This window comes from Notechis scutatus, chromosome 2 (genome assembly GCF_049901735.1).
Source record: "Notechis scutatus isolate UNSWTSFEM ecotype Mainland chromosome 2, rNotScu1.2, whole genome shotgun sequence".
Classification (NCBI taxonomy): domain Eukaryota; kingdom Metazoa; phylum Chordata; class Lepidosauria; order Squamata; family Elapidae; genus Notechis; species Notechis scutatus.
Window position 1 is genome coordinate 238,036,861 of NC_142010.1, and position 18,568 is coordinate 238,055,428.

The following is an 18,568-nucleotide window of genomic DNA, read 5'->3' on the forward strand; positions in this document are numbered from 1 at the left end:
TTCAAATAAAACGTATTTACAAAGCATGTTTAAAAACAGTTATTTCTTTTTTGCTAAAATGCATTTACAATATGATGGATGCAGAAGGTCTGGCTAATTTGCAAAAAAACAAAATACATGTTCAGAATGCAGTGCCTTTGGTGCAACAAATTTTACGTCAAGAACAGGGCCTGGAACTTTATCTAATTGCAACAGGCGAGAATATTGAAGGTCTCTTATTCAGATGATCTGCAACATTTCCCGGTAACAAGGCTCTTTCAGGATGGGATTTATTAATGTAAGTAATTTTGTAGCTAATTTTTAAAATGTAGTATTTCTTAAATGCAATAATAGTATTTATAACTTTTGTTGTTGCTTTTATTAGGAGGAGGTATCAGACTTACAGTATGTGAAAGCCTGCAAAGGTATTCTTTTTTCTTTCACACATATAAATTTTAGAAACTTCACTATTTCTATAGCAATACTGATGCTTGTCTGTTTCCATTTTTCCTTCAGAATGTGTGATGAAGTGTTTGCCAATTTTTCAATGCCCTCAGATTCATAATGGTACCAATATATATCATATATACCACCATGAGGGACAGAGAACAATGAATTAGAAGGTATCATATTTAATTCACACGCATATAGAAAACTAAGAAATGTTGTTAGGAATGTTAATGAGAGCTAGCTGCCAAGCAATAAAATATAAGGAATATCTACTACTTAATCAGTATACCCACTTTACTGTAGCATTTGTGACAAATGATTATTTTCTTGTTCTTTTTTCCCTCAGAACAGTGAAGTGATCAGTTGCTTGCTAAATGTCCAATGCCAACTATTTCACAAGGGGCTCATCAGATTGTTGGGCCAAGACCATCCACATTGTATGGAACACAGGATAAGGAATTAGAAAGTAGAATATGTGATTCACGTACATGTAGGTTTTTAGAAAACAAAGTTATTAGGAATATGGATGTGAACTAACCTCCAAATAATAAAAATGTAAAGGAAATCTCCTTCTTCACCCATCAGTCAGTAAGTTCTATGTACTGTAACAATTCTATGTTCTAAGTGCTATTTGTTTGTGTTCCTTCAGAATGGCGAAGTGATCAGTTGTTGCTGAATTTCCAATGCTGACAGTTTTGCAATTGGCTCAACAAATTATGGAGCCAAGGCCATCCACATCAAAACCCTCTACCTTCCATGAAATACAAGGTGAATTAACATGTATCTCAGACAAAAGCAGGAGGCAAGTGCTTTACCCCAATTGCTGAAAAACATAACAGGATAAAGAACAGTATATTTGTGATTATAAAAAGAAGAAAAGAAGGAAAGTATGAACATACTGAAATTCCTCTAAAAAGCAGATTACTAAACTTTTTTTTAAAACTGGGGTTTAAATTCGGCAGAGCACCAACTGACTACATCTGTCGTGACAGATCCTGAAGAATTATTCAAATATTTTTTGTGTCCTGTAATGAAGTTTCATCGTGTGAATTTGTGAATGTAGAAGCAGCATTGTCACATGGAAAACAGCCAAACATCAGCCTACCAAATCAACATGTACCAATGTATTCATTCCCAGTTTTACAATGCTTATGTGCAGTTGGTATTATACAGGCTGTTTGATGGGTTGGGGAACAGGTGTCTATACCATGACACCGATTCTGTTATTTTTATACGTAGCGAGGGGGTGTGGACATCCCCCTTAGATGATTAGGGCAGCTGATAAATGAGATTCCACCAAACACCATGATCATTGAGTTTGTGGTAGTTGGTCCCAAAATGTATGGATATGTTTGTTAAATGGGAGGACGGTGTTAAAAATGATAAGACTTACACCAAAAAGGGCCAATTGTGATAAGGTTAACATTGGGAGCTTGAAAGACTTGGTTGATGATTATTGTCTATCTGGTGAGGAGGAGAAGAAAGAGATCAAAGTAGAATCAGGTACTGTTAGGATTAAGAAACGTGAGTGCTCAGAAAAACTCTAAAAGTGGTCTATAATAAAAGGGTTGTCAAACCTGAGAATTACTGTATGCTACCTTATGATTATGAAGTATGGTGGAAAACTGCACAATCTGTACACTCTTTCTCTTGTATTATACTGTAAGTAGTCCATCCAATTCTGGTAAATCTTTTTTTATAAAGCAAATGTTAGAACACGGTGAGACTATTATCTCAAACGCCTCAAAACCATTGCATGGTTTTGTAACTGTTGGTAACCTCTGCACAAAAAACTGCTTAATAAATTTCCCAGTATTAAGTTTATGAAGGGCTCTCTAGCCCCTTTTGAAGATATTGACTTGTTTCAACCAAATCAAATCAATTTAGCAGTGGTAGATACCTCATGGCCTCATACTGGGATAAACAAAAAGGGAAAGCCTTTACACAATACGTTTGTCACAGAAATCTGAGTATCATTGTCATATTTCAAAACCTTGTTTTTCAAGGTAAAGAGATGAGAGCAGTAGCTCTGAATGCAAAATATTTGGTATTATTCTGATGCCTCTGCAACTAGAGGCAAATTGTCACACTGTCAGGGCAGATGTATCCCAGTAACACTTGGTATGTTTTAGAAGCATTCCAAGATACCACTTGCAAACCCCACCATTATCTTTTAGTTGATCTGGGATACCCTACACCAGGATACTACAGTTTCTTTCCATCTGATTGTCCTGTAGTTTACATTATGAAAAAGAAGGGGAAAAACAGTAGCTCAAGCAGCTGAGCATCAGTTCATTCAGGATGTCTGAGTGATACGCGGAAATTGGGGGATTTTTAAAATCTTAGTAAAGGCTGGACCAAAACAGAGAAAGGCCATCTTAGACAACATTAACAATGAGCTGGAAGGGGCAATAGCAAAAATAGGACTGAACATTTTAAAAGGTAACCTGCCTCTGAAGTCTTTACAATACCAGAATTTAAAGAGGGAAAAAAGAGTTTATTAAAAAGTTGGGTGATGGAAATATCTCACTCAAAAAGAAAAAGCAGATCATTCATCTGTCAGGAGACTTTATTGAGCCATTAGTAGGAGCTGCTATACCACTGGTGACTAATCTATTGGTCAGGTAAACATGAAGCATGCCAAGAAAATGTATTTGGTGTCACATCATCGGATGGAGCAGCTACAAGGCAGAGTCTTTAGGGACTACTGCCACTAGCCATTTGGATAATGACACCTGATCCATTCTTCAGAGATCTGATTTGAGTGAGGATATCAAGATTAAGCTCTACAGTTTGGTGCAGCAGAGGTTCTAAGATTGACCAGACAAAATGAGTCTGAGAAGGATACTCTGAATCTCATTTACTCACCAGAGGACTCTTGATCACCCCAGCACTATGAGAACTATCATCATAACAGCTGCCACAGGATCCAACAATGCAGGAGATCCTAGATGGAGTGAGCATCCGTTATAGGAAAGATGCTGAACTTTTGTTGAACAAAATGAAACACCATTGGGACATTATGGCTTGAGATTACCGTTGTGATCTTATACAAGTCCCACTTCCTGATACCAATATTTTAGACTTGGTAAAAGGGGCTTTGCAATACCAAACATGTACTGTGAAGCAAAACCCTAAAGATTGGAATGAATTAATGAGTGCCATGGCCAAGGTGAAGGTTCTAACAGTATTGCTGAGTTTTGTATTGCTGTTAAAGTATTGCTGTATTGCTGTTAAATAAAAATTAGAAAAGCTGAAAGTAAGTGGCTCTATTCCTGTTTCTGTTATGACTGTACTTATTGAGGCCCCAATGTCCAATCCTACAAGTGTCCTAAAGTTTAGTGACTAGTTCAAATTATAAAATGAATAAAAATACTCAGAAATAAGCAACAAGTTTATTTTTTTTATTTTATGATAAGCCATACATGTTTGTATGCATTGATAATGGTTACAGGCTCCATGTCTCCTTTCCAGCTTGGTATTTTTCATAAAATGTTTACCATTTGATCATTTGTAACATTGTTCTCTTGAGTATAGCTTTAACACATTTTCATAAGGTAAGCCTTTAAATGCTTCAGTAGAAAAAACTCACAGCGCTGTCCGCAGGTTATCGCCTGGGGATATGGCAATTGAAGTGCGTGAAATGGGTACTTCTTAGCTTGCAGCTCTAAAAACTTCACAATGGAGCTGGAAAAGTTGCTGTTATCTGGTATTATACAATCAGTGTATAATAAATTTCCCTTAGAATATTTTTATATTCATTCTGTCAAAACACCACTGACAATCACACTTTTCTCTTTTGTGCATGCTTTTTATTGGTGATTCAGAGTTCAGAGGGCCTAAATTTAACATTGGAAAAATATCTCTCATTGTCATCACTATCGTCATTATTATCAATAGATAAAAGTGCAAATAGACACTCCTTCCTGCCACATGCACATCCTTTAGAAAGATCATCTTCACTTGTATCTGAAGATGTATCTGTTTAATTCACTGTGCAAAAAACTTTGCTTCTCATCATTATCATCATCAGTAGATAAGTTGCAAAAACATGCTGCAGACCCCAGACCACCTCCTGGACTCTTCATCATTTGAGATCTATCTTGTTAATGATATATCAGTGTCACAGTTATATCTCAAAACTGAAAATGCAAAATATAAAACTTAATCTATTACTGTTTACCTATCACCACCAGCCTATTTTACTGCTTACTATATAAAAACCATTTATTTACCTGAACCATTTATTTATCTGAACTGTTGGATAAAGAAGAACTACTCATCATTTCACAGGATGTCTGGTAAGTATTGCCGAGTATGTCCTTTGCTTTCAAGTACTCCACATCATGAAGTTTACAATACATTAGATGGCAATCAAAATCGGTCTCAAGTATCCTATTTCTTTACCAGAAACTCAACAACAGGATTTATTACAATCTGTCAAGAGGTCTTCACTGGCTCCATGAGGTTTAACGGATAGCATCAGAATCTGAGGCTGCCATATTGTCAAACGCAGGCAAGGTTTTAAACTGCTGAAAGCAGACCCTATTCTTAACAGCACATGCTCAGAATGACAACCCTAGAACAAGTTCAAATATACCCTGATCAAACATGCCTGTGCAGCATGCACACACATGCACAGCATCACTGCTCTGACATGTTGGTACTTCCCATGTAGAGGTACGTATCAGAAACATATATGCTCTGAATGGTCCACCCTTGTAGATTAGTTAATTTTACTAATAATAGATTCTTTGGCTATAGATATATTTTTTGACTTACTGTGAGTTTGTGTGGCATCCTTGTCAGATTCTCCACTCTTAATTTCTTTCCTGTCTTTACTGTGGACCAGAACAATTGTGATAAGATGCATGCTTAAACATATTTTGCAAAATAGCCTTTTCTTTTGTTTTTTCTTTTTACAAATGATAAAATACAGCTGCAGGCAGTTCTGTGTTAGCTGATAGGAAAGAAGGGGACAAGCACGAAATCTCTAGCATTAGGGATAAAAAAGCCATTGATTTGCTTTACTTATTTTAGTAATGATTTTATCTTATTACTTGCTAGTTAGTGTAAGTACTGTCCTCCTTTGCATTATGTAATGTTCCTGCTGGCTGGTGACCAATCAGAGTCATTTCTGGGGGTTGTACAATGTGTTCAATCTGTCAATCAGGATTTTGCACCAATCAGAAGTACTTCTGAGGGTGGGACTAGGATAGCATGTGCTCAGTCTGTCAATCAAGACTTAGTATGAATAAGAGGCACTTCCAGGACTGGCATAATAGCATTATATTTAGCAGCTCTAAGTGAACCCCCCCCACCCTATGAACCAATCAGAAGCATTTCTGGGGGAGGGAAGAAAACATCACAGCACTTTCTGGGAGGGGAATGCAGAATGACAAATTGATGTCACAGGATGGGCACGTATACACTCCATTTTAAAATGTACATAGTCATAATACTTGGGAATCCTGAAAGGGCTGACATTGAAATGATGGTATTCTGTGGGATCTGGGATATCTCTATTGCTATGCTCTCTCATAATGGGTTGTTTGAAGTTGTATTTGGTGGGAAGGAATTAGTGCAACTTCACTTGGGTGTTTGCCTATGGAAGGGTGTTTTCTGTGATTATTTTTTTATGTACTTTGGGTATAGTATGGTGTAGGGTAACTATGAAGGGTAGGGTATGGTGAGGAAACTAAGTGCCCCTTATTTTCTAGATGAATCACCAATTGACAAATGATAGTTGTAGCTATCACAAGATGGAACAATGCTCTTAGGCAAGGCTCACAGTCACTGGCACCATTTTCAGAGATATATCGGAAAATCTGGGTAGTAGAAGCTATAGCATACATATCTATTATATTGTGTTTGTTAACCTTTAGGAGTACGTAGAAATGTTTGAGATTTTTCAGGGACTGGGCTCCACCTGTTTTCACTGTTGGTTGTAAGTACTTTTTAAAAAGTGTAGCCAAAAGCAGTTTTTGTGATAGATTGATAGAGAATATGGCTTTATTTCCCTGATTCTAGTGAGCATTAGGGAGGCATCTTATGTACCACTATTGTAGTTCAAAATGGCAGGCGAGACATTCTTTGCCACTCTTTCTGTCCTGATCTTTTTCTTGAAAGACTAGGCATGCAAAGTAGGCTAATGTTTTAGGGATTTAGTGGTTTCCATGACACTTGTGACTTGATGGAATTAATGCAATGCTTTGCATGATGGAATTTGCTAGTGATTAAATCCACCCTTCTGGAGGTTAATTGGACGGGTCAATTATCCCTTTCTTGATGTTCCTGCATGTTTAACTCCCACTCCACCCAATTAAACATATAATTGGACTAGGATCTTTAGGTAATGTAAAGATATAACCTCTAATGTACTGTCACATAATCATCTGGAGGCTTCAAATGTTAAACTGCATATGATGAATTTAGAACCCTATTGTAGGAGGAAAAAAGTACTGAGCAAATTATAGCAAATTTCAGCACAAGAGTTATTTAATAGGAAAGCAATAGAGGAAATATTCAAATGAACAGACTTTTTAAATCTTTAAATAAACTAGTGGCTCATAAGGTAAAGCCTCCTTTGAGCTGAGCTTGACTGCTGGTGATTTCAAGGACTCATCTGTGTAGTTTCCATGGCAACAAAATGGTTGTCATTGTCTTTTTCTGAAACATATGCATGATATACTTGGCAACATAATTGAGGAAAACAGCAATACATTGTTTTCCTCATCACATGTTATGGGAAGCATGTAGACATATAAAATATTATCAACTTGCTCAAATTATGTGCAGCATATGTTTAATTGCAATTGATCCATTACTAGGTCTATTCTGTAGAAGTGATGGAGAGGAAGAAGCAGTTTTCTTTACCATTCCTGAATAATAATAAGAAAGCCAAAGAATACCTGATCAAGAAATATCACCTATTAACAAGGACGTTTAAGGAAGCACTGGAAATAATAAAGCAGCAAATAATAGTTACAGCCAAGAAAATCAGCACATATGAAGCTGAAATTGTACACTGTAGGCAGAATCTCCAATGTCAGTCAAGTTAGAAATATTTCTATGAATCCATCAATGGAGGGACAGTAGTGAACCAGTCAACAACTGACAAAGAAGAAACTAATTGCCAAGCCCTTTAACATCATACTGCAAGGAGGTAACATAGAAGATTGATTAACACCTGGTAAAACTTACCTGATAATGAAAGATCCAACAAAAGAAGCAGTATCAGGCAACTAAGGCCAATTACATGCTTACCAACAACTTTCAGATTGCTAAGTAGTATGGTAGCTGATGCAATCCAATGGCATCTAGTTGAAAACCAGCTCTTTCCACCTAAGCAGAAAGGAAACCTCCCAAACAGTAAAAGAACAAAAGACCAGCTCCCCAATGACATCATAATTTTGGAAAACTGTTAGGAAAGGAAGATCAACTAGAACATATCTTGAATTGATTAAAAGAGGGCATTCAACTCCTTGCCTCGTGCTTGGATAATCCAATCCAAAATAACGAGTCAGTAGGAACGTCAATGGAAGAATGGTAGACAGTTGTTGGTCAATGATGATAGACCAGGAGAGGTTAACATCAAGAGAGAAATCTTTCAAGGAGTCTTACTATCACCTCTACTGTTTGTCATTGCATTGATTTGTCGATTAACAATATTGAACAAGTGAGGCCATGCCTATCAAACATAAAGAACATCTGCCAGGCTATCTCCTCTCCTTCACATGGCTGATTTGATGCTATATGTTAAAAGTGCTATCGAAAATGAAATTGAATGTACAACCAATATATTGCCATAGAGTTTGGACTGGAGCAATGTGCCATCCATACCTTTAACAGAAAAAAAAGTAAAAACTGAAGGAATCAGGATGCCTTATGGAAAAAATATCAAGAACCTAGATGAAGGCAATCACTACAAATAGCGTTGTTCAAACTGACAACATCAAGCACACTGAAGTCAAGAAGAAGGTTAGCAATGAATACATCAGCAGAGTGTCCCAAAGGTGCTTTTTCATGAGGCAACTGGACTTTCTGATTTTTCTTTGAAGACATTTCGCTTTTCATTCAAGAAGCTTCTTCAGCTCTGATTGGATAGTGGGGAATGGATGAATTTGTATTCCTTTGCAGACAGCTGGTCATTTGCATTGTTTTAGTGGATCATTAAGATCACCTGGAGGTTTTTCTGTGTCATCAGGGTCACCGGAATGGTGCAAATGAGTGTGGAGTCTTCTTGGAATGTTGAAAGGACTGTGTTGTAGATTGGAGATAGATGATGTCTTATCTCTTCCCCTCTGTTAAGAGAGGGCTATTCAATGTTGACATAGATGGCCTCTTTAACTTCTCTTTCAAACCAGCAGTCTTCTCTGTCCAAAATATTTTTATTTTATTTTTATTTTATTTATTTGTCAAATGCTTACAAGATAATAGGTATAAGTATAAACATGAGTAAGAATACAGGAAATTGGTACAAATAAATGGGGACAATAGGACAGGGACAGTAGGCACGATGGTGCACTTATGCACACCCCTTACAGAACTCTTAGGAATGGGGTGAGGTCAATAGTGGATAGTTTGAGGTTAAAGGAGTGGGAGTTAGAGGATGTAACAACAGAGTCAGGTAGTGCATTCCAGGCATTGACCATTCTGTTGCTGAAGTTGTACTTTCTGCAATTGAGTTTGAAGCTGTTTACATTGAGTTTGTATCTGTTGGACTTTGCTGTCTTCAAAAAGTACTCATATGCTTGCAGATAAACCAAGCCAAAATACCATGAAAAATGTGCCACCTGCAAATAAATCAATTGTGAAAATTTAAAACAGAATCTGTTCTGTAAAATATTTATTGATACAAACTATGAAGTCCTTTAGAATATATTGGAAAAAGTATGCAAAAAGTTTGAGAGTTGGCTTATCTACAGGTACCGTAATGCATTTTTCATGGTACTTTGGTTAAAAACAATCGGGGGATGTTTATCCACAGAGAGGCTTACCCACTGTACAGTATGCCACTTTTACTATCTGGCTCTCAGTTTGCTTTCAGCCCAATTCTAGCCTGAGACCAGAATAGATAAAACAACTCTTTTTCACATCTATTCTTATCTAAGCTCATTTTTGGAGGCCCTGCGCAGAAGGTTTGTACAGAAGGAGGTAATGGCAAGTGGCAAGTTCATAGCAGGCCTTCTCATTAACAGTGTGTTAACTTCAGAATATCATTTTCAGTGAGGCACATCTGGCCTTTTTTTTCCCTGCTGTCTCTTTGGTGCCAAAGATTTTTATTCTCTGAGGGCATTTAATTTAATTTTTTGCATTGCTGATACCATCTGTTGTTCAAATTAGTGTTATCTTTTACTCTACAGAGTCCACTGCTTTTAGCAACTTTTTATTGATTATTTTAACAGAATGGTTTATTATGTCCCTTATGGATTTTTGGCTGGATTTTTGTTGTATAGTGCTCTGAATGCTCTTGCTTCAGACTGAGTAGCAGATTTTAGAAATAAAGATATTTAGCTGAAATTTATTAGGAACATAACATCCCTAAGACTTGGCTGCATGTACTTTTTATATTGTCTAAGCTGCCCCTAAGGATTCAGAATTGCTGATCTGGGCAAGATCTTTGGGACTTAGCTTATAGTTTGAAATACACAGAAAGGTTTTATTAAAAGTAAAAACAAATTTTGAATGAATAAAATGAATGCCATTTCAAACTTTGCAAAATAAACTGAATATAACTTAAGTTAATACTTTGCATTTTCCCTACAATGCTCTTCGTAACATGCCATGAGGGGTAAATTAATTAAATATATTGTTTTCCTTAATTATATTTCAAAATCTGTTGCACATACAATTAGCATATCTTTAAATCTAGTAATATGAAAAATGTTTTATTATTCATCTACTTTTTATCTTAGCCTCGTGTTTTTTTAAAGTGTCTACTCAGTTAAATTCAGTTTAAAATATAACTTTAAAAAAAAACACCTCTCAAATAAATTTTGAAATTTAGTTAGAAAACAAAATGCTTGCCAGAATAAGAATGTTTTAAACAATGACAAAGATATGAAGGAAGGAGCCAAATGGTTCTGTTAGAGTAGGGATTGCCCCAAGTTAAAAACATTAATTAAAAAGAGTGTCTCACATTTCTCCATAAAACATTCTAGTAGATAGCATATGTAAAATAATTTCTGGGCAGAAAGAGGGAGGGAGGAAGGAAGGAAGAAGGAAGGAAGGAAGGAAGGAAGGAAAGATCTGTGAAGAGACATGCTTAGGAGTTTAAAAAGCTGGAGAATTGTTTATAATTCAAAACATCCTGTAAGCACAGACAGACTCCTCCAGGATAAATATATTGTTTCTGACATTGTCTGATTTGAAACCATGAGTTTCTGTTAAAATATTAATTTAACATTTTCCTTGTTTTGACTACAAGTAGCTGCACATTCTCAAGTCTTAGACAGCTGTTGTATATTAGCATAAAATACTTGGAGACCAGCATTTTAAAAGAAACAAAACAAAATTACAATTTTGGGGTTGTTGTTGTTGCTGCTGCAATTTTTGTTTTACAGATTTTTTTTTGCTATAAAAGAGCCAACAATTTATAAAGAAGTCAGCTCCTTAAACATGTTAAATATGTACTTGACATCGCAAGTATACAAATTTTATATATATTGTTTTTGATAATATTTGTGGCTGTATAATTTGAAATAGACTAAATGGCTTTTTTCTCTTGCTAAATGTCAACAAGCATTTTGAGTGAATAAAATATGCAAAACAATGCTTGTATAACAGCATTAAATGCTTTAAATATCAGAAAGTGCTGCTCTCCATTGCTGAAACCATTTAAAATTTAAGTATACTCTAAATGGAAATGTGGAATATCTTGGTCTTTGAATATATGTAAAGGATATAAAATACAATTTACCAAGGCTGAAGACAAAGTAGGATGGTTTTTCAGAACACAGTACAGTCATTACTTTTAAGATGAGAAATGATATAATACAGTGTGGTTAGGTTACTTGATTGTCACCAAGAACATCCAATTTCAAGGCCAGCCTCACCCATACAAGATCCCTGGGGGATCATCAGCAATCCTGCATTTGTAGCTCAACCCTCAAGATTGCTTTTAGTGAAGAAAAAAATTAATGGAAGCAAATACTATGCTTCCTTAAGCAGATACAGAAATGTTGGCAAATAAATCTAATGAATAAAAGTATAAATATGATATTTGTAGAATGAGGTCTATCATTTTGTTATCCATATCCATCTACTTGTATTTAAGACATGCTTGTGATGGACATACTAATTTCCAGCAAAAATAAGTGTATTTTTTTTCTTAAAGCCTACTCAGTTCTATGAAATATTTCCCAGAATGATTTGTTGAGTTCTGGCCTGATTTGGCCTGGCAAGTCAAATCAAGCCATGCCAAGCCATACTAAGCCAATGGCTTCTTCAGTTGTTCATAAGACTTCCAAAAGCCTGGACTCTTCTGGATATAGATGTTTTTCCAGGCAAACAATATGCAGCATTATTCTAGAGTAAGGTTACTTATACTGATATCTTTTGGGAGGAATCTGATATCTTTGTTGAAGCTGTATGTCAATTGTAAAATATATCTGACTATGTCTGGAACCCTGAAAAGTCTAGGGAATGTAGGCAGAATAAATGCAAGCAATTCACATTCTGCTGTACTTCCTCCAAATCTACATTAGTTTATTCCTAATGATTGGGTTATCATCTAGTATGGATGAACTATTAAAAAGGCCTTTTTCCTCTCCAGGGAGGACCCATGCTCACCTGTCCCCTGTAAGATGTTGATTGGGAGGAATGAAATTGGATAACTAAAACAATGCTATGGTTTTTGTTTCCAAAATGAAAGGAAACTCAGAATTCCATACCACTTAATACAGCATTTAAAAAGAAAATGTAACAACAAAGCCAAAAGCAATTAGAAGGATTTATCAGAGCTTGGTTTAATAGACTTTGTAAAGAACAAAATAGTGCATGTGAAAAATGGTGTTGCATATGGGTACAATTCCATTTGTCATGTAATACATTTTGGGTTTAATAGGCCTATTCACCTCTTAAGCTGAAAGGTTATTATATAATAATTAGGTGAATGTAGAAAGAAATGCAAACATTTGAAACATCCTTCATGGTGACAGCCAGTAGCAGCCATAGCTATTTGGGGAGTCTTTGGTCAGCTTCTGGAAAGGTGGGAAAAATGTCTCTGCAGCCTTGCTTGAGACTCAGACAGAAGTAAACAGATGTGGGGTTAGCTAGTGCCCAGAAAGCCCTGTCCCCACATTTTAATTAATAAGGTAATCTTATAGGGAAAATGTAGTTAATATAGATAATAATTTAGGAATCTGAATCTGAGTGAAATTGCCCTTCATTGTGGCAGTTCGTCTTCAGTTTTTCATGTAGGAAAAGTTACAACACTTAAATACAATTTGGCAATGAAAGATTCTTTTGACTCTCCCAAAGCTGTTATAACAAATCTAATATCTAAGAACAAGAATTAAATTGACATTTTATGTTGATTTACATCTTCCATAGAGAATATGGTTGATAATTATACTGGAACTCTTTGATGGCATAGAATTCCTTTTCAATGTCACCAAACAGCAGGAATGAAACATCAAGAGCTGCGGTAGCACAGTGGTTAGAATGCAGTACTGCAGGCTACTTCTGCTGACTGCTGGCTGCCTGCAATTTGGCAGATTGAATCTCACCAGGGTCAAGGTTGACTCAGCCTACCATCTTTCGGAGGTGGATAAAATGAGAACCCAGATTGTTGGGGGCAATATGCTGACTCTGTAAACAGCTTAGAGAGGGCTGCAAAAGCACTGTGAAGCAGTGTATAAATCTAAATGCTATTGCTATTAAGATATAGGAGACATCATACTAAACTTTACATTCTAACAACTCCAGATTGGTTGGCACACATTTATAAACAGATTGGAACATATTTTCTGGAAAAGCCTAATTAGTCAGGGTCTTTTTGGTTGTAACTTTGAAGAATTTGAAATTTTATATTGAACTCAACTATTATAATGAACACAAAAAAAATTCAGTTGAAAAGAATGCTGCAGACCTATTACAGTTAACAAAAATGTTGAGAATGCAGTGATTAGGATAGTGTGTGATAATGATTTTCAATGTTTGTGCTTTTCAGGTAAAGAAATGGACATTTGTTGACTATTCATTTTAACGCCTCACTGCAATATGAAGGAATAATTTTTATATTTCCTTTTTGACTGAAAATGTCTGAAAATATAGGAAAGAAACTATGTTATTTCAAAATATCTATCAAGAAGTGGAACAAGAAGTAGCAGAAGAAATATAATATTTTCTGGTTATGGTGCAGTTCTGGAGTGGAGTTAAAGTTATAGCACATAGGTAGCCTACATCTTCTAAATTATGGAAATTTTTTGGAAGACGTTGACCTGGATTTTGTTCTTAATTATGGTATTATCAGAATATCACGGTGACAACAGGCTTTCATATAGTTCTCAAGGTAGGGATCGAATGTTTTAAGCTAATGTCTTTTGACCCATATTTAATTTGGTTGCCGTCCTAAATTTCTTTTTTTTTTTAGTATGCCCCAATTTACTTCTGAGTGTTTATATATACAAATCACTTTTTAAAAAACATTGATATATTAATTGTGAGAGAAAATTTAAATGAATTGTGATTTTAGTTATTTTCTCTCAGGGCATCTAAATAACATTTAAAACTTTTAGTTAGGAAAAAAACCCCAATATTTTAGTTTGTTATGTAATAATAAATCCTCAGCATTCAATTATTGCCTGAGTAACTTGAAGTAATATTATAGTCTAAAACATGCCTTAAAACATTTGCTTTCTGTTTGCTTATTGAACTATGATTAGTTAATAGCTCTAAGGATCCTACAGCAATAGGATCATTAAAGATCCTATCTGCAATATAAGACATTAAAGTAAGCTTGTTTGTATGTTGACTCCCTAGGAGGAAGATGAAATCAGAGGGAATTTTTGTTATTGGATTAGCCTTTATTTATTTACCAAATTATTTTATAGGCAACAAAAATATGCAAATCTTAGCAGCAAATATACAATAGATAAACAGATTTTTTAAAATAATATGAAGTAATATTTTCTTAAAGAAATGTTAATTCTTAAACTGAAGTTGCTTGGATATCATAACATATAAATAATGTTGTATTATTCCTTTTGGTATACTTTTATATCTTTTTTCTTTTTTATGCCTGTTTCTTGGATTGGTTTACCATGTGATTTGAAAGAGGAATTCCTGTCTTATCTTGAACACTATCAACTAACAATCCCAATAAGGGTTGACCATAATGGAGCCTTCCTCAGTTTTACTGTGAAAAATACTAAACCCAGCGGAAGAAAGAAGAGGAGTACTGAATTTTATGACCGAGAACTGGCAGTTTCTAAATTATTTTTTAAACTTTCTGCCTATGGCAAGCACTTTCATTTAAACTTGAGTCTCAACACAGATTTGGTCTCCAAACACTTCACAGTAGAATATTGGGGTAAAGATGGACCTCAATGGAAACATGATTTTTTAGACAACTGTCACTATACAGGATATTTACGTGGCCAGCATGGTACATCTAAAGTAGCAATAAGCAACTGCAATGGTCTGGTAAGTGCAAATTATGTACTTGTCAATATTCTGAATTGTTTAATTTTGCAGAAAGAAAGACTCTGTGTCCATACTCATACTGTATTTTAACATCATTATGGTACTGAAAAAAAGTTAATATTTGTATCAGTTTAAAGTTTTAGTGACACATTAGCAAGTAAAGTGATTACTTTATCTAATGTTATCCCTCCCCCCCATATTTTATCTGCCCCCCACTGATACATGTATGAAAGTTTATGATTATTATTTCTGTTGTGGGCAATAGTCCTGTGTACTCTGTTGAATAAGGTGGGCAAAATGATGAAATATATTTTGCTTTGCTTTTTGTATCTTAAATGTATGTGATTACTTTAAATTATTTGTTTAATTTTATGCAATAATAAATTATTTTTTAAACATTTGGTTGCGGAATGTAGTAAGAACTGTATATGAGGGAAGTAAAGCATGTGTGAAAAGAAATGAATGCTCACATTCAACATTGAACTGGGAGTACATTAATGAAGTATGATGTCCTGTTGGTTGTTTAACATATTTATCAATAACTATATAAATAATACTTGTGATAAAGAGAGGTTTGTAGGTTCAGAATGTAAATATTTTTTGAATGCAGATGGTGCCACATTGTTGGCTGAGTACCTGATAGCAAATTTTAGACAGGGTATAAAATTAATGTTTCAAAGACCAGGAACTAGATTTTTGGAGTGAACACTTGCAAATTATATACAAATGCCAAAAAAACAAACAAACCTAGAGTAAGTAGATGAATCAATGTATCTAGGAATAAACTCAACACCCACATGCTATTCCCTTTTGAGAGAGGTTAAGATTGTAAATGCTGGTAGAAAAATAGTGAGTAGTACATGGTTGCAATATGTCAGAGTATGCACAATGTGACTAGGTGAGACAACCCAGGAGCAAATGCAGTACACAGAGGTTTGTATTTACATATAGTGGTTTTATCTCTACAAAAACATATATACATGCAAGTACTTTGAGACAGGCCTTGAACAAACAACAACCAGTAATTTACAGCATAGAAGCACATGAAGAGAGAGAGAGAGAGAGATGCCCCAACAGGGCCTCTTTTATAGTACAGCTTCTTAAAGAGGTAACAGTCAAATAACCCCGCTGACTCATTACTACCATTGCATCATCATTACAACATTACAGTATTACAGCAGCTGGTCAGCTATTAAATCATCATTACACTGACACAATGAATGAATATTTATCAAAAATAACAAAAATGGCTATGTATGTTAAGAATGGTTATTAACGGGAGACAGAAAAGTAAGTTGAATGCACTGAGAATGGGGTATTGAAGGAGTGTCCATTGTAAACAAGAAGAGAGAGACTCAGAAATGAATGACTATTGAATGAATGGATATTGAATGAATGAGTGACCAGACTTTCATAAGTAAATAAATGAACCAACATAATGCTTTCAACTTATTTGTTTAACTGGGTTCTGAGTGCAGATCATGTTTTAGGTCATATTTATATAGAAATATAGAAATATTGAAAATTCAAAATAGTTCATGTAATTTTATGTGGTGATTGTGTATGTATGTATGTAATGTATGTATGTATGTATGTATGTATGTATGTATGTATGTACATTTCAATCTCTATGCTATTATTCCTTTAATTTGTGTAGGGACTCTCTTAGGACTCCCCAGCAATTCAAATTGCTGTACAAATAAAACATCCATTGTAGCTTTCATACATTTCTGGTGTGGTGTAGTCTTGATTGAATTACTCTCACTGTTTTTAGTAGGTCTTTCCTATATGGATCAACTCTGGCTTCCTGCTGATGTGGCCTGATGTTCCTTGAAAACATCTGAAATGCCTATATCACATTGGCAACATCTGTATAATTTTACAGATGTTTTTATTGGACAGAATCTTTTTAGGAAGAAAATAGTATAAGCTCTTCTTATAAACTGCACAATGCAATTTCCTAATACTAGCAAATCCATTGGCACAAGTCTTTGGCTACAAAAATGAAAACTGGGAAGGAAAATAACTGTGTTTTTTTTCAGTATTAGTGGTAATAAATCACAGTCAAAGGGATAATCCAAGGATAACCTGTATTTTTTGTAAGTGATAATTTGCTGTCACAATTTTGTGTTATTTCAGGAGTGAGTCTTATATGGAAATAGACTTGTACAGTTGTACTATAATTCAAATCTAAAAATAACTGTAAAGCACTTGGTTAGAAAATGGTAAAAGAGCACCATGTTTGGAGAATGACATACTGCTTATTACTGTAGTAAATCTAAGTATCATCCATAATGTGAGACAATCATGGCTGTTTTGCATATAGGTCTCTTAAACTTTCATATATTTTCTACAAATATAACTGCTCATTATGATTTCAAAATATTAGAATTAGGTTTCTCTCTATTTTTCATTGACCCTTATTATTTTGCAACAGTGATCAGCATAGCTGTAGCTTTATTAAGTTTGTCTTAAATTATTTCTCAAAGCAACAATTCCACTAGCCTGAAGAACAAGATGCACCTTTACAGGTTGCCTGTATCTTTCTAAGGGCCATGAAATAAGGATGGAATATACAATACACCAGCAAGAGTAATAAAGATTAGTTTTTCTATTTTAATAACAAAAATACCAGTCAAATGGTACACTATGTATTTAAGAAGTTTGAATCATTTTACGTGAGGAGAAAAAAGGAAGAGGACTTCTAGAATTATAGCTCAATGCATTTAAGAAGTGAAATAAAAGAGGAATAAATAATCTGATGTTTTTTAAATAGTGAAGTGTTTTGGTCTAGTGATTAAAACTCCAGGCTAGAAACTAGGAAATTCTGGGTTCTAGTCCTGCCCTTGTTGTGAAAAACGACTGGGTGACTTTGGGCCAGTCATTCTCTCTTAGCCCAATCCACTCACAGGGTTGTTGTTGTGGGGAAAATAAGAGGAGAAAGGTGTATTGGATACATTCGCCACCTTGAGTTGTTTGTAAAAAATAAGGTGGGATATAAATAAATAAATAAATAAATAATAGCTTTCCTTATTTTTTTTAAAAAGGTGAATGTAAAATGTATGTGGCCATTTTGTGGCTAATCATAGTATGCAGCCATTTTGAGGGACAGGACTGGTTTTAGGACATACCTGTCATTCCCTAAATAGTCATTCTTGGATCCCATTAACATTACTGGAACATGCAGTCAAATACTGATGTTTCTCACATGAGCTGTTCAGAGCATCCAGAAGTGGCCAACGAGGCCGAGAAAGCCCTGAGACCGGAAGAAAAGAGAGCAGAGTTGGCACTCCGTAGGGCACACGTTTCTGACGCCTGGGCCATTAGGGCTGCTACAGTGGCGTCCTTTTTTACACAGTCCTCCCTCCGATGGCTCTTCCACTTGAGGGATATATTGCTGGCATCAAATGTCAGAGCCCACCAGGACATAGCTAAAATTATTGCAGCAGCAGAATTCTCCGCCGACGCCACATTTAATGCAGTCAAATTC

The 18,568-nt window shown here is 35.2% G+C and overlaps 1 protein-coding gene across 4 annotated transcripts in view; it reads left to right on the plus strand.

Annotated features, from left to right (window-relative positions):
• Positions 1–18,568, plus strand: part of ADAMTS6 (ADAM metallopeptidase with thrombospondin type 1 motif 6) — a 142,072-nt gene that overhangs the window by 11,300 nt on the left and 112,204 nt on the right. For 2 of the 4 annotated variants that reach the window (XM_087958365.1, XM_087958366.1), the window contains 2 exons: positions 13,604–13,945; positions 14,711–15,078. In XM_087958365.1, coding sequence (XP_087814491.1) covers positions 13,849–13,945; positions 14,711–15,078 — 465 coding nt within the window. In that variant the 5' untranslated portion in view covers positions 13,604–13,848. Of the gene's footprint in view, positions 1–84; positions 405–495; positions 603–1,078; positions 1,198–13,603; positions 13,946–14,710; positions 15,079–18,568 lie in introns of all 4 variants that reach the window. The other 2 variants (XM_087958364.1, XM_026670542.2) reach the window with 2 other exon arrangements.